Source organism: Pteropus alecto, unplaced genomic scaffold (genome assembly GCF_000325575.1).
Source record: "Pteropus alecto unplaced genomic scaffold, ASM32557v1 scaffold94, whole genome shotgun sequence".
NCBI classification, from domain to species: domain Eukaryota; kingdom Metazoa; phylum Chordata; class Mammalia; order Chiroptera; family Pteropodidae; genus Pteropus; species Pteropus alecto.
Genome location: NW_006437736.1, coordinates 7,103,200 through 7,126,398, shown reverse-complemented (window position 1 = coordinate 7,126,398; position 23,199 = coordinate 7,103,200). Strand labels below are relative to the sequence as shown.

At 32.7% G+C, this 23,199-nt stretch overlaps 1 protein-coding gene across 3 annotated transcripts in view; it reads left to right on the top strand.

The window, feature by feature from the left end:
* PARPBP (PARP1 binding protein) overlaps nucleotides 1-23,199 on the top strand; it is a 46,633-nt gene that overhangs the window by 5,667 nt on the left and 17,767 nt on the right. For 2 of the 3 annotated variants that reach the window (XM_006914541.3, XM_015591563.2), the window contains 4 exons: nucleotides 7,011-7,244; nucleotides 11,331-11,438; nucleotides 15,058-15,228; nucleotides 16,306-16,460. In XM_006914541.3, the coding sequence (XP_006914603.1) occupies nucleotides 7,011-7,244; nucleotides 11,331-11,438; nucleotides 15,058-15,228; nucleotides 16,306-16,460 (668 nt within the window). Of the gene's footprint in view, nucleotides 1-4,296; nucleotides 4,382-7,010; nucleotides 7,245-11,330; nucleotides 11,439-15,057; nucleotides 15,229-16,305; nucleotides 16,461-23,199 lie in introns of those variants that run through there. The other variant, XM_025048681.1, reaches the window with a different exon arrangement.

Below are 23,199 nucleotides of genomic sequence, written 5' to 3'. Positions count from 1 at the left end.
TCCCCTCCACTTCCCTTCCCTCGTTCTTCCTTTTTTTTTTCCGAGCTTTTGTGTGCCACCAGGCATTGTGATAAGTGTTGGAGTTAAAATGGTGAGCAAAACCAGACATGACTCCTTAAGCTTATTGCATAGTAGGTGAGGCAGACATTAAGTAGAAAATAATACAAATAAGTGCAAAATTATAGCTGTGAGAAGAAGAGGCATATGATGCTATGGGACCAGGGAGTTGACCTTGCTCAGATCAATATGAGCTCTAAAGGAAGGAGAGAGGTTAACTGGGCAAAAGAGTCAGGGGCAGGATACGGATGGAAAAACAGCATATGCAGAGGCTCTGTGGCAGGAGACTGGAGATAGAGTTTGGGAAAAAAGGGGTGATCAGCGGTGGTGGTTACATGTCCAATTTTTTTGTTCCTTAGTTTTAATCATAGTCATTGTTAAAAATCAATTTTACTTAGGTTTGTTGAAAAAGGAAGTAGCACTTTTTTGACATTTTATTTTGAAAAATATTAAAACTTCTAGAAAAGTTACAAGAATAGTACACTGAACTCATGTGTGCTCTTCACTTAGATTCACCAATTATTAACATTTTGCCACATATGCAATCATTCTTTTTATGTTTTGTATGTATATTTTGAATGAATATTTGATATTTTATATGTATGTAAATATATAAAATAGGCACATGAATATATTGTACACACATAAACACACACACACACACACATATATACGCATACATGCATACATACATGTTGTTATTACTCTGTATGAACCATTGAGTCTTTATCCCTAAACACTCTTGGTGTACATTCTGTGGGTTTTGACAAATGTATAACGACATGTAACCGCTATTATAGTATCGCACAGAATAGTTTTACTGTGCTAAAAATCCTCTGTGTTCTACATATTCATCCTCCCTCTCTCTAACTCTTGGCAATGACTGATATTTTTACTGTCACTGTAGTTTTGCCTTTTTCAGAATGTCATGTGGTTGGAATCATATAGAATGTAGCCTTTTCAGATTAGCTTCTTCCACTTATATGTATTTAAGGTCCTCCATATCTTTTTATGGTTTGATAGCTCATTTCTGTTTAGCAGTGACTAATATTCCATTGTATGTATTTATCACTTTATTCATTCACCCTGTTTTACTTTTCTTTCAACCAATATTCAATAAGATATTCAATATTCAATAGTTTTTTAGTTTGATAATTATTGGATTTTCTGCCATCATCCTAATTATTTCCAAAAGCTCTTTTTTTGTTATCTCTATTTTAAAATATACTGTTCTTACTTCAAGGGTATTATATTTTCTCCTTTGAGATTATTTTGTTGAGGTTTTCTTCTTGCATAATCTGTTTCCTGTAAGTTCCTTGTTTTTGTTAGTTTTCTTTGGGAAGGATTTCCTTTCTTCTTATTAGAGACTTTCTTACATGATGATCCGTGGCCATCTACTTACATTTAAGTGGAGCACTAGCATGCTATTGGCTGCTCTGTATGCAGGGTTACCACTCTCCATTCTGATTTGCCTGGCCTTTGGTTGGGGGAGCGGGGAACTTCAATGCCAATATCTTTGGGAAATCTCTTGGAACTGTTTCCTCAGAAAAGAGTCTTCTTTCTTCCTGCGTGAATGGTGTAAAGTTGAGCTGCCGATGTGTTGGGAGCCTGAAAGGGGTGTCAGAATTTAAAATATAAACTATCATGTGATTCTTATGGTTTTCATTTGTGTACTCTTCTCAACTGCACTCTTTAGTCCAGAGACTGTGTTTTACCCTCTCCAGGGAATAAACGTCCAGTTTTCTGCCAAAGCAGATGACTGCTGTTCTCTGTCTCAGCCAAAATTAGGTATTAGGCAAAAATCTAAGTGAAGGTTACCCAGAGAGGTAAGTGCAATACTGAGGCTACTTCAGAAATCTCTTCACAGGCAAGTGTTTCTGAACACTGAAATCTGCTGGGCAGATTTTTTTTTCTAGTGGACATGTTAAGAGAGTTGTCCTTAAGGGGCTTTGGCTTTATATGGCAGGGCGGGCAGGGAGGGTCTCTGATCCAGCTTCCTACCTTTCTTGAGCTCAGTCAGCTTTGTCTCTTAAACTTTGTGCTCGGGTTCAGAAAAATCAGATTTTCTTGAGTACCAGGGAGTAGTATACACCAGCAAAACACAGGCCCACCATTTGCTTACCTCTCTCTGGCACTTTCTTACTGTTTTTGACCTTTTGTAATTTCCTGTTTTTTATGGACAATTCTAGTCATGCTTTTCCTATTTTCTTTTCCTGCAGTTTTAGGTATTTTATACCAGGAAGGGCGTCTCTGTATATCCAGACACACATGTTAATGTGTCTATTATAGAATTACAGCAGATGGTATATGTTCTTTATACATTCTTTCTGCATCTTGTCTTTATCATCCAACATTATTTTCAAGAGCACTTCAGGTACTGATAGACAGAAAAAAATTGATCTATTTCATTCATTTCAACAGTCATCTTTTGTATGATTGATACATTTTATTCATTTTTGGATTTTGGATTCAATTTTAGGTATTGCAAACATTTCTGCACTGAAATGAGATGTCTGTGCACTGATCCAGAGGTTCTCTAGGCCCCATACCCAGCAGGTCATATGACAGATACATCTATAATTTGACTTGATGCTATCATACTTCTCTTCAACTGGCTATTGGAATTTACATTTGTGTCAACAGGATAGGAGAATACCATTTTCTTATCTCTGTCCATTTTATACGTTGTCAAACTTCATTAGAAAAAAAACTGGTACTTCATTTAAATTTTTCTGGTAACCAGAGCATTTAAGCATCTTTAAAAATGCTTATTTTACCATTTAGGTGTCCTCTTCTTAAACTGTCTATATATCCTTTGCTTATTTTGCTGTTGAGTTGCTCGTGTCTTGTTCTTTCTTACTCTTTGAAAGAGTTCTCTTTGTATTTTAGATACTCTCTTTGTTTTATGTACACTTTATTGATACCTTCCATTGTGCCCCATTTTACCCACTTTCACTAGATATGCTTTCCTTATGTTATTTTAGCAGTATTTATATGCCAGACCCCTCTACTGAGTCTTGCTTTGGTATGATCAAATACTCACTGGACATTTTACCTTGATGTCCTATTGATGTCTCTGCATCACTTTTTAAAAATAGACCACATCATTTGCTCCCTCAATTTACCTTCCTATTCAGATTCTTATTCTCAGTGGTATCTATCATTGTTCACTTCATCACTGAAGCTAGATCTTATTTAAGGGTCACATTAGAGTGTTTTTCCTTTGCTCCCCATTACAATCCATATCTAAGTCTTGCCAGTATTACTGCTGGAGCATTTTTAAATATCTGTCCTTATTTAATAATCTGAAGAAATGGCATTAAGATAGGTAATGGATTCTGGAGATATTGTATAAATGGAAAGGGCTGGCTGAAGTTTAAACCTTGGTGACCGTATACTAGGAAATAAGGAGAGAGAGAAATTGAGGCAATTATTAAGAATCGTTTAGTGATTGAGTGCAATTATTCTGGAATCAAACAGAGCATGTTTAAATCACCTCCTATTATTTATTTACTTGTTTATGAATAATTAAAGAATAAATTAATCAACAAGCTAAGTGAAATATAGCCTGAAAAAACTTTAGTTATCTTTGTAAAAATTTTGACATATCGAAATATTCAATCCAAGTCAGTTTTTCTTCAAGGCTTGCGTATGTAGCATTCACTTAGGATCTCTTTTTACTTGTTAATTTTCTATTTGCTAATTCACTATATTCACTGTGAAAGTTCAGACTCTGGGAAGGAAAAAAGGGGTGGTGAATTGCAACTGAGTTTTTCACAGTTTGTGTAGGTGTGTGCACATGTGCAGTGGAGATGGACTGCAGTTCAGTTTTAATTTAACTCTCCATGTACAGAGTTAGCTTAGGCATTTCCAACTGTGCCCAGACTGCCAAATCACTCAGCAGTATGAAACAACATACACATATGCCTGCAGGTGCATTCATAAGTAGCATATAGTAATAAAACAGTGGAGTTGGTTGTATATATCCTTCACCTACGTTTTTCATCCCATGTTAGCAGTCTATTTAGGTTTTTAATTCCCTGAAGTTTGAGAACATGAGCCCCTAAAGTATAGTCCTTATAAATGAATTTGACTACAGTAAAACTTTTGAATACTTAGAATTGTTAGTCTGTCTATTGGCATATTTGTTTTCTTAACTACTTTAGTGGGGAAAAAGAAAACATTAAAATAATCTTTGAGTTATAGGTTTTTTGCGTGTTTTCAGAGGAGCAAGATATTTTTGCTTAAATCATATGACACCTCTTTGGCAGTTTTATATGGTTGAAGATTTAATCTATATAGATTTCATTGACCTTATTATATGGTAAGTATATATGACTTTATTAGGTTGCAAATAATATATTAGCTTTTTCTTTTTTTGGAATTGGCTTCATAGTTAGACTCTAGCAATTATGTTATACTTTTCACCTAAAAAGCCTTAAGAACTTTACAGAGAAAGATATTAATTTTATAACTTAATGGAAAGCAATCACACCACCTGTGGTTGACTGTCAGATTTGAAAATGACCTAACAATGACATAACAAGAAACAATTTTAAAAATTAGATTACATTTAAAACAAAAAGTTGAAATTAATTTGAATAAAATAGTTTATTTAATAAAAAAAATTTATTACATTTATCAGACCTCCCCCAGCAAAGAAAACTAAAATTATTTTACTTTTAATAGGAAGAGAAAGGAAACTGATATTTTTGATTATCAACCATTTATCAGGTATTATTTAATCTGTACAATCTCATTTTATAACCAGGGAAACTGACTCTGGGGCATTTCAGTATCTTACCCAAGTTCACACAGCCAATTAATGCTCTCATGTAGACTACCCTTTCCCTTTTGTTAAAATTCTAGTTAAAAATGTAAAGTTTATTTAAAATTTTGAATAATTATAAATAATTTTGATAAAATATGTGAAGTAAAAGTGCTCTAAAAAGTGTAACTGTTGCTTTTTCTCATTTTATTCTCGTGAAATACAATCCTTGCTATGTCCATCAAAGAATTAAAGCATTGAACATTTTGAACTTCCTTCAAAAAATTAGCCAGCTGGCATGTTTTCCTAGGAAAACATTTTCTGATTTGACCACAGACTCTCTCTCAATCAGTTGTTACTGGTTTGAATAATAGAATATGCTGTCATGGTGGGCACCTGATCATGAAAACTGATATCTAGAGTGCATTTTTATTTGGATTTAAAATGTTTTTACAATCCCAGTATAAACACTGTTAACTAGTCAGAACCTTTTCTCACAAGATCAAGGACTTGCATAGTTTTATTTTAACTAGTTATAGTCAACAGGATGAGAATAGATTGTACATTTACTTAATTAAGCAAAATCTTAATTTATTTTTAACATGAAGGATGTTATACCAAACTAGTTTTAGGAATTTTTGAGATAATACAATTTAGTTTTGAAACTCTTAAGTAGCTCAATTTATTTGACTTAAATGCCACTTGGAGATTTTATAGTATGTAACCTTTATGAGATTGGGAAGTAAAGTATGTAGTTTATGACTCAGAACTGAGAAATTACAAATCTGTCTTGATTTTAGAATATGGATCCAAGTTTTGAGAGTTACTGATTTTTTGGTTGTTTATTAAACTAATTTTATGAAATACTAATTTTTACCAATGTGATGTAACAGGTCCCTACTCTATGGACAATATGGACAATTTTCTTAGTTGCCTTTATATGGATGAGTAAAGAGTTAATTATTTTAAGGCAGTTTGTATACTTTGTCTTAAATTTGGATAGTAACTAGATATCTGGCTGATCTTTATAAAAGATATAAAAATATATTTTGAAAGAGTCAGATATGTAGACATAGTACTATATTATTTGATTCTGTTTGATTTCTGTTATTTTTTATTGGCTAAATATGATATTACAATTTAGTTCCAGTGAATTATAGTTCTATTGCAATACCCACCCATATTTAAATGCAATTATTGGAAAGATCTAGGTGTTAGCAGAAAATGCTAACATATTAACAGAGCTTAACTGTGGAAGAGAGTGACATTGATACATTTCACAAAACCACACAGGGATACTTAAAAATATTTGTTACTCATATGCAACATTGGAAAGGGGTAGTTAGAATTTTTTATGGAATTATGGTTGGCCATTTCTGGAGGGCACCATTATTAATGTTTGGGATATAAAGTGGGAGCAGAATACAATCAATTAAAAAATAAACACCTTCAGAATGTTCACTGAAATAATTTATCATGTTGATATTAAAGAGACAAAAAGAACAATTTTGCTTGATTAGTAACACCTGACAACATATAGTAAGAAACCTGACTATGGCTTTTTAGCAATTGTTTGCTACAGTATAGTGTGTCCCTGAGCAGAGAAGAATCAAAATTCTTCTCTGATTCAAGGTTTTAGCAGAGATATTTTGCTTTCCCTGGAAGAATAATGAAATAAAACAATTTTAAAAAATTTAATTTTATAATCATGTTTTAAGACTAATCCTTAGGATATGTGGTATGTGGGAATCCATTATGGCATTGACAGTTTTAAATAAGAGATTAAAAATACATCAGCTGAAAGAACTAAAAGGAACTAAATATTAATAGAATCAAATGTTTCTCTAATCAGTAGTACTTAAGTTCAGCTCAGTGCCTACCCATTTCCTCTACTTTGAGTAGCAGAAATTTAGTGAAGCTCAGGTAACAGACAATGACTATATGCCAATTTTGTCATGGACAAACTTGTCATAGTTGTTCATATTTTATAAAATCATCAAAATCTTTTATATCTGGTTTTAAAATTATTTCACAACTCAACTTGGATGTTCTTTACAAGTCCTCAAGAATTCATTGTATACTTTTCTATAACAAGATTCAGTTTGTACTTCCCATCTCAATTATAAGTTAATTAATATTCCGGCACCCAACTTTATCGCTTTATTTTTGGCATTGTCTCTTTCAGCATGGTGGAGAATTTACAGCTTCTCTGAGTGATGTCTTATTGACCTGGAAATACTTACTACATGAGAAATTGAACCTACCAGTTGAAAATATGGGAACGATTGACCATTATGAGGACATTAGGAGGACTTACGATGGTTTTTTAAAGAATAGTAATATGTTAGATCTTATCGATGTTTATAAGAAATGTAGTGTTTTGACTTCTAATTGTGAAAATAATGCCAACGTATCTCCTGTAAGTATTTTTTTAAACAATTCTATCTTAAATTAAAATTTGGCAAGATTTGTTTTTATTTTAAACTATGATATCAAGCTTTTATATTAACTTGATAGTACTTTTATTTTTCAGATCATGTTAAGAATGGAAAATTTAGCTACCTGAAAGCTAGTCATTACTTGAAAGAAATATTTTAGTGGTAGATTTTGTTGAACTTGTGTTATTATTGTTCGGTCAAAATATAAGACCAGCTTCTTATTAGATTAAAAAAAATGTTGTTTTTTTTTTTTTGAACAAAGAAATTAGTCCCAAATGCATGATTTCTTGTTGAATTAAGTCAAAGATAGCTTTTCTGTTTTGCTCTCTTTGTTTAATGTGCATCTCTTCATCTGGAATATGTTGTATAAATGATTGCTATGACTCTTTCTGTGGATTAATAATAATATTTTACTGAGATGGGAGTATCATTTTGTGAGGCTAGCATGATACAGTATGCATGAGATAATATACACCTTTTTTTGCACATATATATTCATTCTTTTTTATGGTGTATAAATTTTAAAATTAATGGAGTAAGTAGCAACCCTTGCTGTTTGGTTTTGTCTATATCAGAATTAAACTGTTTCAGAATATATTTGGTTATATGTAGTTTGTTTTATAGTGTTAAAAATATTTTTCTTTATCTTAACATTTACTGAGTGTCAATAAAGTAGTAACTAAATAATGGTAATAACTAAATAATTATAGCTATAATTAGAAGAAAACTTACTGTATTTTCTAAGATATTAAATATTTTATAAATATTTCTATCTGATACATGGGAATATGATTTGGCTGCTTATAATAGAAATCTCCACGATGACAGTGGTTTAAAAAAGTGGAAGTTTGTTTCACTTTTTTATAAAAAGATGTCTAAAGGTTAAGTATCCAAGATTGAAGTGATATCTCCATGGTTATCAGTTACCTAAGACTTTTCTGTCATTTCGTTCTCCTATCTTACTTCTTGACCTCTACTTTCAAGATTATTTGTAGTCCAAGATAGCTGTTACAGCTCCAGACATCATAACAGCTTTCCATGCAACAGGAAATAGTAAGAGAGCACAGCACTCTGCTTTTGAAGAAACATAGCTCTTTTTCTTCCATCTCATTGCCCAAAGCTTAGTCACATTGCCACATGAGGAAGCTAGGAAGGATGGAGAATATAGTGTTTATTCTGGGTAGTAACATGCCAGAATAATAAGAAAAACTCTGTTAGTTAGGAAGTAGGGGAGAATGGATATCGGTGGGCAGTTTGCTATCTTTGCCTCATTGAGCTATGATGGAAACCTTTGTCCTGTTGTAAGTTTCTCAAAACACGCATGCATCATTTACATACAGACACCCACCCATGCGCATCCACAGTACAGTAAAGAACTTGTGAGTAAGGATAGTATTTTTTTATTCCTCTCTAGCTACATATTTTTTGCTTGTTTGTAAAAATGGTTTTTTACAGTTAATTTAGGCTAATCAAACATAAATATTGGATTGTAGGACCAACAAAGATCTTTCGGGAAGCCAATGAGAGTATAATCCGCCTGAGGTCTCTGGACACATTATTTTCATCTTATCCTTTGCCGTAACTCCTCTAATAAGTCGCTTCATTTAAGCGAACCAATTTATAGTATGAGATATATAAGGGTCTACATTTGAGGGAGTTCTGTGTCTCCAAATATCAACATGTCTCCTCTGCAGAACATCAGGAATGAAACAGGAGCTGCTGAGATGGTAGTATACGAAGTAGAACGTTTTCTGTATTTATACCTGAGAAGTCCAACAACTTGATCTCTGATACTTAGGTTTGCTCTAGGGAAATTTCCAGTGAGGAAAAAGTGAGCAGGAAAACATATCCCTAGATTAAGTTCTAATGCTAAAAGTGTCTTTAAAGATATATATCAGAAAATTCCAAACAATTCTGAATTTCAGGATCCTGAAATTTCATAATCCTGATAAAGTTTGTTTATTTCTTATTTAATGTAGCCTAAATAAGGCAGGAATTATGAGGAATTAAGATAAAGGTAAGACAGGGCTGCTCCGGGAACATGATAATTTGACTAATGTCTCTTTGTCCTGTATTTCCTACTTTATAATCCCTTTCTTGAGGAACATGGATGCAGGGCCCATGGGCACCTGGGAGCATATAAGGCCTCAGATTATAACGAGTCAAAGTAGAGAGCATTAGTACAGAGCTTGCTTTCTCATGGAATGAGCAATTATCTGGTGGACAACATCAGAGACCTGGGCTAAGGAGCAGAAATGGTAGATCCTAAGAAGAGCTTAGCAGCTGTCAGAGATCTGGGAACTCTCTAGAGGAGGTCAAGAAACGCCCTCTGTGAGAGTGTCAGGATTCCCTAACTCTCCAAAAGCCTACGAGTAGCTGAATGGATGGGCTGACTGTTGGTGAAGCTTGAGAGACCACAAGATGATTTTTCCTTGGCCTAAGCAGGTGACTCGCAATCTGTTTATTTCTCCATTGCTGCTCTATAATGAGCAGAGACCATGTCAACTTGCATAACTTGTAGAACTGTCATCACTTAAGGTACCTCTACAGTCAGACTTGGCCCCAAAGAGCCAATGAAAAAAAGCAACAGTCACTTAAGGAATTCCAGCAGCCAGAAATGAGTCAACCGAAAACACACATACCCAACAAAATATTGCTACTGGAGGAGAATGACAACAACAAATAAATACTCAAGGAGATCCCAGGGTACACCCAAACATAAGACTTTCTAGATGTTAAAAAGAAAGAAGAGAAAGAAAAGTTTCCCAATGCAATAGACCCAAATTAGTATCCTGGAAGTCAAATACAATTAATATTTAAAGCACAGAGAAAAAAAAATATAAAGAAATCATGAAGGAAAGAAATTTGGAGTTTGGATCTATAGGATTTAACATGCAAATGATAAGAACCCCAGAAGGAGAAAAAGGAACAGATACCAAGGTATCGTTTACCAGCCCAGTTAAGGGAGGGATTTGTGAAGATACGCAAAGATTTTAAGAATGTCATCTTCACACCTTGCGTGAAGAATTTACCTTTCCAAAGACCATAATAACTAAACAGGTGAACTGGAATAGTTATCTACCTAGGGAACGATAGTAGTGAGCAGTAAAACTTGGAGTGTGTGTGTATATAGTTAAAATGGTATGGATAGACTGGAATATGTGTGCTAAAATGGAAGGTTTACACTAAAGGAAATTCTAATATTAGTTTAGAATTAAAACTGCTAAACATTGTAGTTTGTTGGGGGTTAATAGCAGGTATTATCACTTTAAAATAATAGAGAAATATGGATCTAAACTGAGTGCAGAGAAAGTGAAGATAACTATTAATGGAATGGAAAAATATGGTACATTTTCCAAGTTATTAATAGGATAAAAATAGAATGAGTAGCAACTTATCAAATCCTAGGCTTTCTAGTTTTTTTCTTTTATATGAACTCTTTCTATCAATGGAATTTTGGCACATGTTACTACTTTTTAAGAAATATATATTGGTGAGCTATTTTAGTTATAACTTCAATATCTGAGAGGAAAAGTGGTTTGCAATCTTATTAGGTTTTGTTAATTCAGTTTGTACCTTCGCTCCAGGTTTACTCATCAGGAATTCCTTAGAATAAGTGAAATAATATAGAGATATTGAGTAGTATGGCAGGATGAAAGCAAATATCTCTTTATAAATTATATTTTCATGGAAACTATTTTGTTTGAAATATTGTGCTGCATTGGACACTAGATTTACTTATATTCCAAAATGAAGCATTTATTGTGGGCCTGAGGTTAGACTTTTCTTAGTCTTTAATTTTTTTCTTTTATAAAAATAAAAGGCTCAGATTAAATGTCTAAGGTCATCTTTTAACTCTAAACTTGTAAATACAGATGCTGTTGGAAACAGATTGAAGCTTTTTTGTTAGGAAGTTTAATTTCCATGTCTACCTCTTGCTGACTGCTAGCAAAAGTCAGGTAACACAGTATATACTGAAGCATCAGTGACACTGCATAAAGCTAGGTGTGAAATATTTGTTATAATTGGCATAGCATTTTATAAGTAATATCCTGTATTTCCTACAGAGTCAACTACGGGATTTTCTGTCTGGTAGACAGTATGCAATAGATGATGAAGCCGATCTTTATGTACCGACATCACCAATGAGTCAACACAACCAGGATAACAAAAAGGTAATCATAAATTGTGAATAAATTAAAGCAGGATGTGATCCCCTTTGAACCTCTATGAATTTGATCACACATTACAGTTACTATTTTTTTAATTCAAAAAAACTTTTAATTTGTTTAAATAAAACTGTATTTGCAAAGAGCAATACGTTGGAGACTGGTGAGAGTTACTTCATGGTTTTAGGCCAATGTAACAGGCACTGTGCAAAAACAGGTATCACTCTCAGTATCAGAAAAGTAGTTGAAGGTCCAGATTGCCAGAGTTCTTTGGATCTTCGTCTAGTGTCCCTTGGTAACTACAGGATTGGTTCCAGCACCCACCTCAGATACCAAAATTCACAGATGCTTAAGTCCCTTATATTAAATGGTGTAGGTCATGTCTAGATTACCTGTAATCCCTAATACAATGTAAATGCTGTGTAAATAGTTGTTATACTGTATTGTTTAGGGAACAATAACAAGAAAAAAATGCATGCATATTCAGTACAGATGCAGTCATCATAGGCCTAACTACATAGCACACATCAGCAACAATGTAACTTTCTTTTGTTTTTGAATATTCTTATTTTTTTCTCCTGCTCCAAATCTTGACAAAACATATCTTTTCTCAGTACATCGAGGAGTACATTCATACATCAAGAGGGTAGATAGTTTACACATCTCTTTTTCGATCTGTCTTACAAGCTCTACAGGGTGGAAACAATAATTGTTATTGTGCCTTTTAATTAAGAGGAATGAACTAATTTGTACATGTAAAATGACCTAAGCTTTTAGAATTTTGACTTACAGATATAAAACATTATCTTAAAGGTATGCCCATGAAAAAAGATTAAGTAAATAGAAACCTATGGGTCTTTACTGTAAGTATATAGTTTCCTCATTTAAAAAGTGATAGTTTCATTGTGTTAATCCTCTACTTTTTATCTTTTGCCTTCTTGGATTGTATTCTCTAGGAAAATTTTAGCTACTAGTTAGCTGATGGATTAGATTTTATGAGGACTATTAAAGTAGCAGCCATCCTCTCAGCCATTTTTCTTTTACTTGCAGACTTCTAATTTTTCTTTTTACAAAGTATTTTTGGAAGGCAATATATTTCTTCTAAAATCCCAAAGTAACTTTTTGGGCCGCAGTTCTGCAAAGATATATTTTTATCACCAAATGTGCTTACTAATGCTATACCAGAGTCCTCAAGTATATGATCAAAATGAATTTGAGAAACAATATTTTTGTTTCCTTATTTTATTTTACTTCATTTTATTTTTCCTAAGGTACTAAACTGTTGCTTTAGAAATTCTGGAGTAATGAAGAAAAATAGAATAAAGGCCCCAAAAGAAAATCATCAGTTAATTAAAAAATTCTGCCAGTATATTCTAGTCCAGCTTTTTTTTTTTTTGTCATTAAATGTAATTATGTGTTGGCAAAGAAAGTAAAAAATACTTGTATAAATTGTTAATCTTAATTTAGAAAAACTGACTTCAAACTGAGATGAATATCTGCACTTCAGTAATAATTAAAGGATAGGAAAAGAAATTTGGAATTGTCAGAAAGCTTCAATAAAATTGTTCAACTTCTAAACAAACATTGCAAATACTCTGTGGTATGGATAGAATCAGTTTATTAAACAAATAAACAGAACAGTATCTTTATTTTTGGTATCTTGGTAAAAGCTTCAATCTTGTGGATTTTTTCAATTTAGGCCCTTGCTTCTGGACATCATAACTGTATTTATGTGGAATGCTTTGCCAGAGAGCCTCTTTAAAACCCACTTGCAAATACAAGAGCAGAGAAACCATAACTGCCATGTTATCTGACCATAATGATAGGAATAGATTTCCAATTGCAGCCATGGTTAAAAGAAACCCTCTAACTGTAAAGACTCCAAGATGTTTTTCCTTGATGTTTGCCGAGCATCAAAAGGACAAAATTTGCCAACCTTAAAGAGCAAAGGGTAGATGGGGGAGATTTAAGACCTGGTTTTGGACTCAGTAAGGATCAGATATGTACATACTGATAAATCCTCATTATTTCGAGATAGCAGAAGCACAATGAAACTAAATGTAGTTTTATGAAATTAACTGTAGAACAAGTAAAAATGTTTCTGATTACAGTGTGAATATCACTATTTCTCTACCTTGATTTTTTGGCAAATTGTGTTACTCTTCCTAAATATCAAAGGGTTAAAGAAGAGAGATGTTTCAGATTGTATTGCACTGTGAAGTTAAAATAGAAATCTTCATATTATAGATTCACGTGAAGTATTGTGATTTACTATAAAAGTAAAGATAAAAGGACATTTGAAATATAAGCAGAAAATTATGCTATACCTTAGTTTATAAAACTTTAGGACAGATCTTAAAGATGATTTTAAATTAGTTGTACCTTAGAGTACTTTTTAAGGTAATGTGATAAAAACATATGAGCACTTATTTGATCCCACATAAATTATCAATAGTTTCAATTTCAAAATATCTAAAAGGGCCAACCAATTTTGAAATATCTAAAAGGGCCAACCAATTTTGAAATATCTAAAAGAGCCAATCTATGCAGAGAATTATAATTGGCTGGTATGCAGATTTATAAAACAGGGTGATAAGAAAGGGAGCATGTGAATAGCTGGCCACTTTGTATTGGGGAATTAGGGAGCCACTCTGCAAAGATAATAAATGCTAGTATCTCTAATATTTTAGAAAAAAAGTTCCATTGAGTTAATGTTTAAAATTCTTTTAATCAATTTTGCTTAAATTATATTTTAAGCCTATATTTCAGGCAACATTTTCCTGTCCAATGAGGCTTTTTTTAATTGACCCATGTTTCAAGAATTGTTTTTCACATAAAATTTAAATAAATCAAAAGCACGTTATTTTTAAAAATACTTTTTAAGATGTGTATTAACTTGAGACTTCCTTAATAATTATCTATGAGACTTCCTAATGACTTGTAATTTTTTCTTGCTACCTTCTTAATTCACTTTATTAGCTTTATTTGACTGTGTACGAAAGAACTGATGCTCATATCAAGTTCTCTCAAATATTTATCTTGTGCGTGAACGATCTATAGCTCTGTTTTAGGCTAGTTACTGTCAACATCAACTATTTTCTTAGCATTTGATTGACTCTTCATTTTAATACTTAGTTGGTTATTTGGTATTGTCAAAGTCAGTATCTTAATAATTCTCCCCAAATTTAACTATTTAATTCTGCCCTTATACATATTCCTGTAAGGGACATAGGTATAGGACTAAATAGTGCCCATTGGCCCATGCCCTAGACTTCAAGGGGCTTTATTTAGTGGCATATGTATGCAGGGGAATGGGATTAGGCCTCATCAAAAATGGAGACTTTGGACTGTATCTTTAATATCATTTTCTAAGAACCAATATTTAATAATTATTAATAATTATGATAGTTGGTATTTACTCATAGCTTTTCATCGTGGCAAGTTGGTTTCATGAGCAAGGATATGTTAATTGTCCAACTCAAACTTTTGGTTTATTTGGCAATTCTTTTTCCTAAAGATCTGAGTGAGATATTGTTATTGAATGATTGTAAATATTTTTACTACATATAAAAAATTATGGATTTAGAACAACTTCAAAAAAGAAAATAACTATTTTATTGTACAGGTGAAGTTACTAGCAAAGAAAATTATTTGCTCATATTTAAACCTGCTAGTGAATTCAAAGAATGATTTGGCTCTGGCTCATATTCTCAATATTCCTGATAGAGGACTTGGAAGAGAAGCCTTCACTGATTTGAAACATGCTGCTCGAGAGAAACAGATGTCTATCTTTTTGGTATGAATATGTTACATTTTCAAGAATTTTCAAATAAAGACTCTTTGAACATTGGATCGTATACCTTACTGTAGAATTTTTATAACTTTAAATTGTTACTTAATGTTTTTGAAAATCCACAGGATTTTTATTTTTTACTATATCCTTCAAATTTGGTAAGGGAGAATTTCTCTAAAGCAGTTTTTTCCTACATGTATGCTATAAAATGCTAGCCAAAGGCAAAAAGCCCTTTTTAAACACTTCTTGAATAAATGTTTCCAAAGGCAAAATGTTTGGAAACAGTATATACCCTTATTGGATATACATAAATTCATGTTTGTATATCATAAGCTCCGAGAAGTCCTGCCATGAAGAAATCTTAAGTTAACCTTGTTATTTAATCTATTGTTTCCGAAGTTATTTGACTATGAAAGTTTTCCTCAAATTATTGAAATTTCATAGAATTTGTCTTTCTTAAGATGTGTTTTGGAAAATACCGCTTTAGAATATTTCATTTTTGATGGAGATGCTTTTAATATATAGCCATTATATATGTATTTTTATCATTGTAAAGGTAAGGCGTTTTGAATTGCAAGTGATCAAATAATCTGAGGTTGTAAAACTAGATGAGACTTAGTCTTTATCTGGGCTAAATTTTTATTTTACAAATAAGGAAGCTACTGTTTGGAAAAGTTTAATTAATTGCCCAACCTTGACTAAATCGACACAGTTGACACTGAAAACCCCTTTGTTCCATGTAATAATTTCAGTAGCCAGTAGTCAATCTATATAAGAATATGTTTATAAATTAATTCTTTATAGTCAATGATATACTTTTATGAACATATCGTGCCCTTAATTTGTCTCCTAACTCAGCTTCTGGGTGTCTATCTGTGTTGCCATCATCCTTGCTGGCATGAATTCTGCATGGCACCTGTTTCTTTGATTATTTGCTTCTGAATCAGAATATGACATATGTCATAAAAGTGCTTCACTTGTATACCCAGAATTATATAAATGCATGTAACAATAAAGTAAATTATAGTTTTAATTTACTAAATTATTAATCATAACTAAATCATCTGTTTTAATCCATAGGTGGCCACATCATTTATTAGAACAATAGAGCTTGGAGGTAAAGGATATGCACCGTCACTATCTGATCCTTTAAGGACACATGTAAAAGGATTGTCTAATTTTATTAATTTCATTGACAAATTAGATGAGATTCTTGGAGAAATATCAAATCCAAGGTAATGGCTTTTCATAATTTACAAATGTGTGTAATTAATCTATCTTTAAAACTTCACAGAATTCGAGGTAGGAATATAAGAGCTATTGAAATGACCAGTCATCAACCAAACAGTAGGGAGAAGAAAGAAAATATATAGATGAATAAAATATAATCATGTGACTAATCCCCCTAAATTTCTGCCTCTCTGTGATTGCAAAATTTTTGCTAAAGTCAAAAGACATGTTCGAATTAAATTTGTTTAGAGAAGAAGGTTTACCATTTACCTTTATCTGGAAGAAACAGTTTTTTAAAGACTGAAATGACCTAATAGGTAATTCCTTTAAACTTTTTATTTGGCAATAAAGGAAATGCATATCAAAAGTAAGTAAGGTAATTGATAAAGATCTTATGAATTCTCTGTTCTATTTTTTGCTAGTTTTTTTTCCTCATTTTATTACGCATGAATCTTTGATTCATCTGGAATTTGTATTCATATGATTTTGGAAGTAAGATTTTTTTTAAATCTGATAATTATAATATAGGTATATTGGATTGTGAGTGATTATTAGATTAATTTAGGAGGTCGAAGTAGGTTCTGTATTCTAGCAATTGTGGTAGATCACTATCAATTTGGTTGGTGTGCCATTGCATAGTACTAATAAAATAACTGGAATTTATTGAACACTTATTATGTGTCAAACGCTGCACTACGGTCTGTATGGGGATTATCATTTATCACAACAACCTTACTATATAGGTACCCAATTTAGAGAGGAAGTCACTGAAGCACTGGGATTAAGTAATTTACCCTTGTCTCACTGTTAGTAAGTAGCAGAGCTGGGATCTGAACTCAGCCAGTTCTGACCCTGGAACCCATTCTCTTAATTACTACATCTTATTACATGAAACTTCTTTCCATCTCGAGATTCCAAGAAGAATTTTTTTCAGGATTTTATTCTGAATTGTATCCTTCTGTCTTTTTATATGGATATCCATTACAAGGAAGTAAATTTGGAAGAAGGTTTTGAATATGACTTGTAGTCAGTATCAGTGACATCTTATGAACTCCTAGGTAATACAATGGCTGGCCATTTTTTCTGAGATAATTAATTTTTAAAAAGTTTTTTTTTAGCAAAGTGATACATGTATATTTCGTTAGTCAATAGACACAGACACATACTTTTCTTCCTTTATCCTTCTAATACAGTTATATGATAATTTCAGGTTAAATCATTAGGTTATATTATTGTGACTCTACAAATATTGCGTCTAGCTAAGCTATATGATATATTGTGATAATACTTTTTTTGTATAAATTTTTGCTTTTTTCTAGAGTTATAATTATCTACTTTTTTCTTTATATATTTTTATCATCACTTCTTTATCAAGCTTGTCAACAAATCTATATAATTTCCTCTTAAAATTAGGTCATTTATCCATTCTGATTTTTGCCCTTGAAGACATTCTTTTTGGAGAGTCCTCTGTCTTCATTCAATCTGTACTTTTGCTCACTAGGCCTGTTTCAGAGTGGCAACAATGAAGCTTCATCATCACCTTATGAATTTTCGTTGCCTGTGCCTTGTATTCTGGATCTCATGACTTTATTTTTGATTGGTGTACCCCTTATTTTTCTCATGTAGCTTTCTGAGAAAAAGTAAATGGGAGACAAATATCTTCATTTTACTTTCATGTTTAATTAGGTGATCCTACCATGTTTTATTTATTTAAGATTATTATCTTTAATCTTTAAGATTATCTACTTCTTCATGATCTTTGTTCTATCTAAATTGAGTGTTTTTGTTTGTTTTGGTCTCTTTCATGTTAGAGATATTCCTAAAATGTATGGTAATTCTGGATTGTCCTTTCATATTTAAGAACAAGGCCCTATAAAGGTGATTAGCAGCTCTGCACACTGGACTTCATTATAGTTTGGTAGTCAGTGGCTCTTTGGTTGAGGATTCTCCAAATATCAGTAACTGTAGGTCTATTCGAGGAGACTTTCCCAAAAATGTCTACAGAGGAGATATCCTTTAGTCTCTCTCTGAAAGCTGTTAGTCTGGCTAGCAATATTCTAGGATTTGAGGTAGTGTAGGTTGATACTGAGTCTCCTAGTTCAACATGTAGCCTTTTACTCAAAACCTCTGTTTTCAGTCCTTGGTGCTTCTAGGTCTGGAGCTTCTCTGGCTTAGTTTCTTCAGAGTGAACCTACTTTCCATGCTGAGGTGAGAGAAGTGTGCTAGCTTGACTTGTCAGAAGAAGAAAGGATGGTTAGGGGTCTAAGCGTTCATCTTTTAGATTTCCAACCAGCTTTCATATTTGCAACCACACTTTTACCATAGTCTTTAATATTTTCTTTAATATCTGAGAATATCATAGGTTGTTTTTTACTGGTGTCTCTTTTAGCAGTTACTTAGTTTTAAGCTTTCTCTGTTCTGGGTAGTCAGTCACCACTTGTCCATCTACTTTTCATCTTTCCATACTTTCATAGTATTGTCTCTGCTATCATTGGATATTGTCTTCTCTCCCATTCTCTCTTTTTTAATGGATCTAAAAAACTTTCACCTTTTTGTCACTTTCGTGGGATTTTGGGGAGGGAGCAGATATAAATGCATATGTTCAATTGAATGTGATTTGTTAAAATTACATTCCCTTTGGAGGAATTTCTGGTTGGGGTAAGTTATCAACAAAGTAGAAGTATATTGGTACATGTACATTTGTGCAGCAGGGTAGAAGTAATTTTAGAGGCATCTAAGGTGAGAGAATAGACTTAAGATCTTTATATAAATTCTTAAATTCTTCAGTAAGTTATCAGCCAGTTATTTTGGATATTCTGTCTAGTTATAATGAGTAATTACTCTGAGTTCTAGGGAAGACACTGAAGAAGTGGGTGTCAAAGTAATGGGTATATTCAGACGAGTATCTGGATAGTCGATTTGAGAAATCTTTATTTTCTTTTTTAGGATGATTTTTTGTATATATTAAGTATATATTCATATCATAACTTTAAAAAGTAAAGTTATTAAAACTTGAAAACATATCCTTCCTATGCACCACTAGAAGGATATACAGAGGAAAGCACAGTTGACCTAGTTTTTGAGAGTCAGGGATAAGAATGTCAGGAATGCTTACCTGGAGGGTTGTTGCAGTTGAGCTTAATCTTGAAGGATGAACTTGAAGTAATTAGCCAGAGAAGGAGAATGGGGGTGAAATGAAGCCCAGATGGGGAGAAGGAAGGATATTTCCTACAGTGAGCACAATATATGTAACCTATTGGGACATTGTTTCATCAGTTATTCATTTTGTCTTATAGTTTCAACTTCCTCTTCTACTAGTACTTTAGCCACACGATTTATAAAGATTTTAAGAAAAAAACAAACTGTCTTCTCATACCATCATCTTTTTCAGTTCCCTCTCCTTTTATAGCTCAAATTCTTGAAAAAAAAATATTGTTTTTATTCCACTTCCCAATTTCTAATTATTTGTTATATATTTCTCACTAGACTGTAAACTCTACGAGGGCTTTTTTGGTTTTCTTCACAAATATTCCCTGGTCCTAGCACAGTTTCTGGCGCAGAGTTGACACTCAATATTTATTAACTTGTCTGTACTTAGCTGATTCACACTCATTCATTTTTCTACTCTATTGAAGCTATTCTGCCAAAGATCACTTATGATCTTTGAGTTGTAGTCTTTGGTCTCTTTTGAGTCTTCAAATTTGATCATTTTCTCTCTTAGAACTCTTTTTCTCCATAACTTATGACATTTCATTCTCTTATTTTCCACCCAGCTTTCTGACTATATATATTCAAATTCTAAATCTATATTTCAGTGAAATTCAAATCTCTTTCCTGAATTACAGAAATATTTCTTTGACTACCGATGTGTTGTTACCTCAAAGGCAACTCAAACTTAACACGTCCCAAATGAAATCTTCCATCTTTCCCTGAAAACCTGCTTTTCCCCTATAAGTACTCAGCTTGATAAAGTCTCTCTCCCTCCAGTCACCCAAGCAGAAACCTGGAACAGGTCTTAAACTTTTTTTTTCTCTTTTCTCTATCCCTTCAGTCACCAAGGTCCATCCACCAACATTTTTGACATTCTTTCTCATCTCTATTCCTTTAACTACTGTCTTATTTCCATTCTTTATACTGCCTCTTTTCAGACTGACTTCCATCTTTTCTTGTCTGGATTTTTTCACTTATTTCTGACTTGTTCATTCTGCCTCCAGTCTTGAGTTGCCCCATCCTATTGTCCTGAGCGCTGCCAAAGATCTTTCTAAAACAACAAATTTTACTTCCATGATTAAAACCCTTCAAAGAGTCCATATCAGGTACAGGATAAAATTAGTATGATATGCTGATTCTGTACTCTAAATCCTGGCTGTATTTTTCCCTTTGGTCTCTGTCTCGTCATCTTAAAACTTAAAGATAAAAATGTATTTAATTTTTGTAACTGAGGATAAGTTTGTACTACTTGTCTTGTAATAGGGTGATGGTAAGGAATCACAATTATCTATGAGTCCAAAGAAAGATGAGGAATAGACAGAGGGAAGAAATCAAAGTATCTATTCTCATATCTTTCCATGGCCAAATTTTCATTGGGCCATCTTAGCTATAGTTTGGCTGCATTTCTACCCTTTGCCAGTAGGTGCCACCATAAAATGCATACAATATTTTACCTGAAAAATGTTTTAAATTAGAGGTTTCAGGTTACATAAATTAGTTCTCTTATTTTCAAATATTTAAGATTCTGTATTTCAAGTTTATTACACAGCAACTTTTTAATTCACACCTGCAGTATATATTGGACTAAATATTATACATTTATAAAATATTAAATCTGATTAAAAATATCCACTCCAAAATCCTAATGTTACATTTCTCTCATTTAAAAATACTTTAGAAGCATTTTGATACATTTTATGTAGGATCTTTAATCACATTTAGTTATTAGAGATATAATTCATTTTAGCAAATAGTTATCAAATTCATGAAGATGGTGAGGAAAAGCCAATCACTCTATATAGTAAAAGTAGTTGGTAATTATATTAAAGTAGTAACAATCATTTCTGCATTATTGCTTATTGTTCTCTTTCAGTCACTATGTTTTGATACAAGCTTAGGAATTTAATTTTGTTTTTGCTCACTAGCCTCATTTTTCTTTTTCTGCTCTAGGGCTCTAATGTGATGCATTTCGTAGTCAGGAGCTACAGTTTGCCTTTCTCACCTAAATTCTTCTATTAATGTTTATCCAGAATAGTCTAGGGATCGTTCCTGAATACCTCCTTCTTCCCTTACTGCCACACTCAAATCCCTCCATACCTTCAGTATCTCAGTGTATCATGATCAATTGTGACCTCTTAAAGAGAGAGTTTTTTTCGATTTTTTTTATTACCAGTGCCTAGCACAAATATCCTGATGTCATTTGAGTTAAAACTTCAGGAGTTTCTAGGCTTTAGAAGCAAGTGTTTGAATTAAGCCATTATGTTGCTGAGCAGATATTTGAAGAGTTAATGGTTGGCTAGTATGTAGTGAATGTATAGCAACAGACCAGTCATAACAGTAGTGCTTGGGGTATTTTGCCAGGTCAAAATATTGACCTTGACAAGTATCTAAAATACAAATCTTATAAATTTTTTTTCTAAATAAAATATAAGCAGTGAATTATATCATCTTTAAAATTTAGCATATTTGTTCCTGTGGAAGGAATGAGAATAGGGAGGCAAAGGTGACTTCAACCTAATATCATTTAGTGCTTCTTTTTTTTTTTTGATTCTTGTAATTGCCTAAGACATTCTTTCATATTTTATTATCCTTTTGACTCTTTTCCAAAACTCTTTTCCATTAGAGATTAATTACCAGAAAAAGCACATAATGTTAATTGTGTTTTCACTTTGGCTACATTTCATTCAATTATTTTCTGTGCTTTTAATTGAAAATTAAGAAAAACTTAGTTGAAAAAGAAAGTTCCTGTATATGTAAAAAAATTCTTTGAGTTTCTTAAGGGTTCTGACTATGGATGTGTGGCAGACCAGGTCTGCCGATTGACCTTTCCATTGACAATAATTAATGCTGGATAACATACTTTAAAAATGCTTCTTAATGCATTGATGAACAGTAAAATGTAATGACAATACAGGCCAAAAACTAGGGGAAGGAAGAAAGCCAGAGAGGGAAGTCAAGAAGGGAAGCCAGCTTTTATTTTGAGAGTATTTGCTGAATTTGTTGATTTGGAGAGTCTGTTCTTACAGCCACCAAAGTCTGAGGGGACAAGACAAAACCCAAGGACTTCCCAAGGTCAGGAGTCTATTAGTACATACTCACCCTACAGAGCTAACCCCTTAGTGTAAAATGAACTAAGATAAGGCCATTAACCTGATAAAGGGTCTCTAAGAAAACCTACTTAATGGTAAAATGTTTTAGCATTCTATTTAGGGTTTGAAAAAGACAAGAGTTCCTGCTTCTAATCGTTTCTTTTCAATGTAATAGTAGATGTCCAGTTCACTGTAGTAAGGCAAGAAGGAGAAATTGAAAAGGAAGTACAACTCTAATTGATGATGATATGATTATATAGGTGCAAAACTCCAAGAATCTAAAGATCAGTTATTCAAATTAATAGAGTTTATCAGTGTTTGTTGGGCACAAGGTCAGTAAACAAAAAGCAATTGTATTTCTATACCATCACCGATAGCAAATGTTAAAAAAAAAAAGCTTCAAAAATATAAAGTACGCAAAAAAATCTAATAAAAGCTGTAAAGC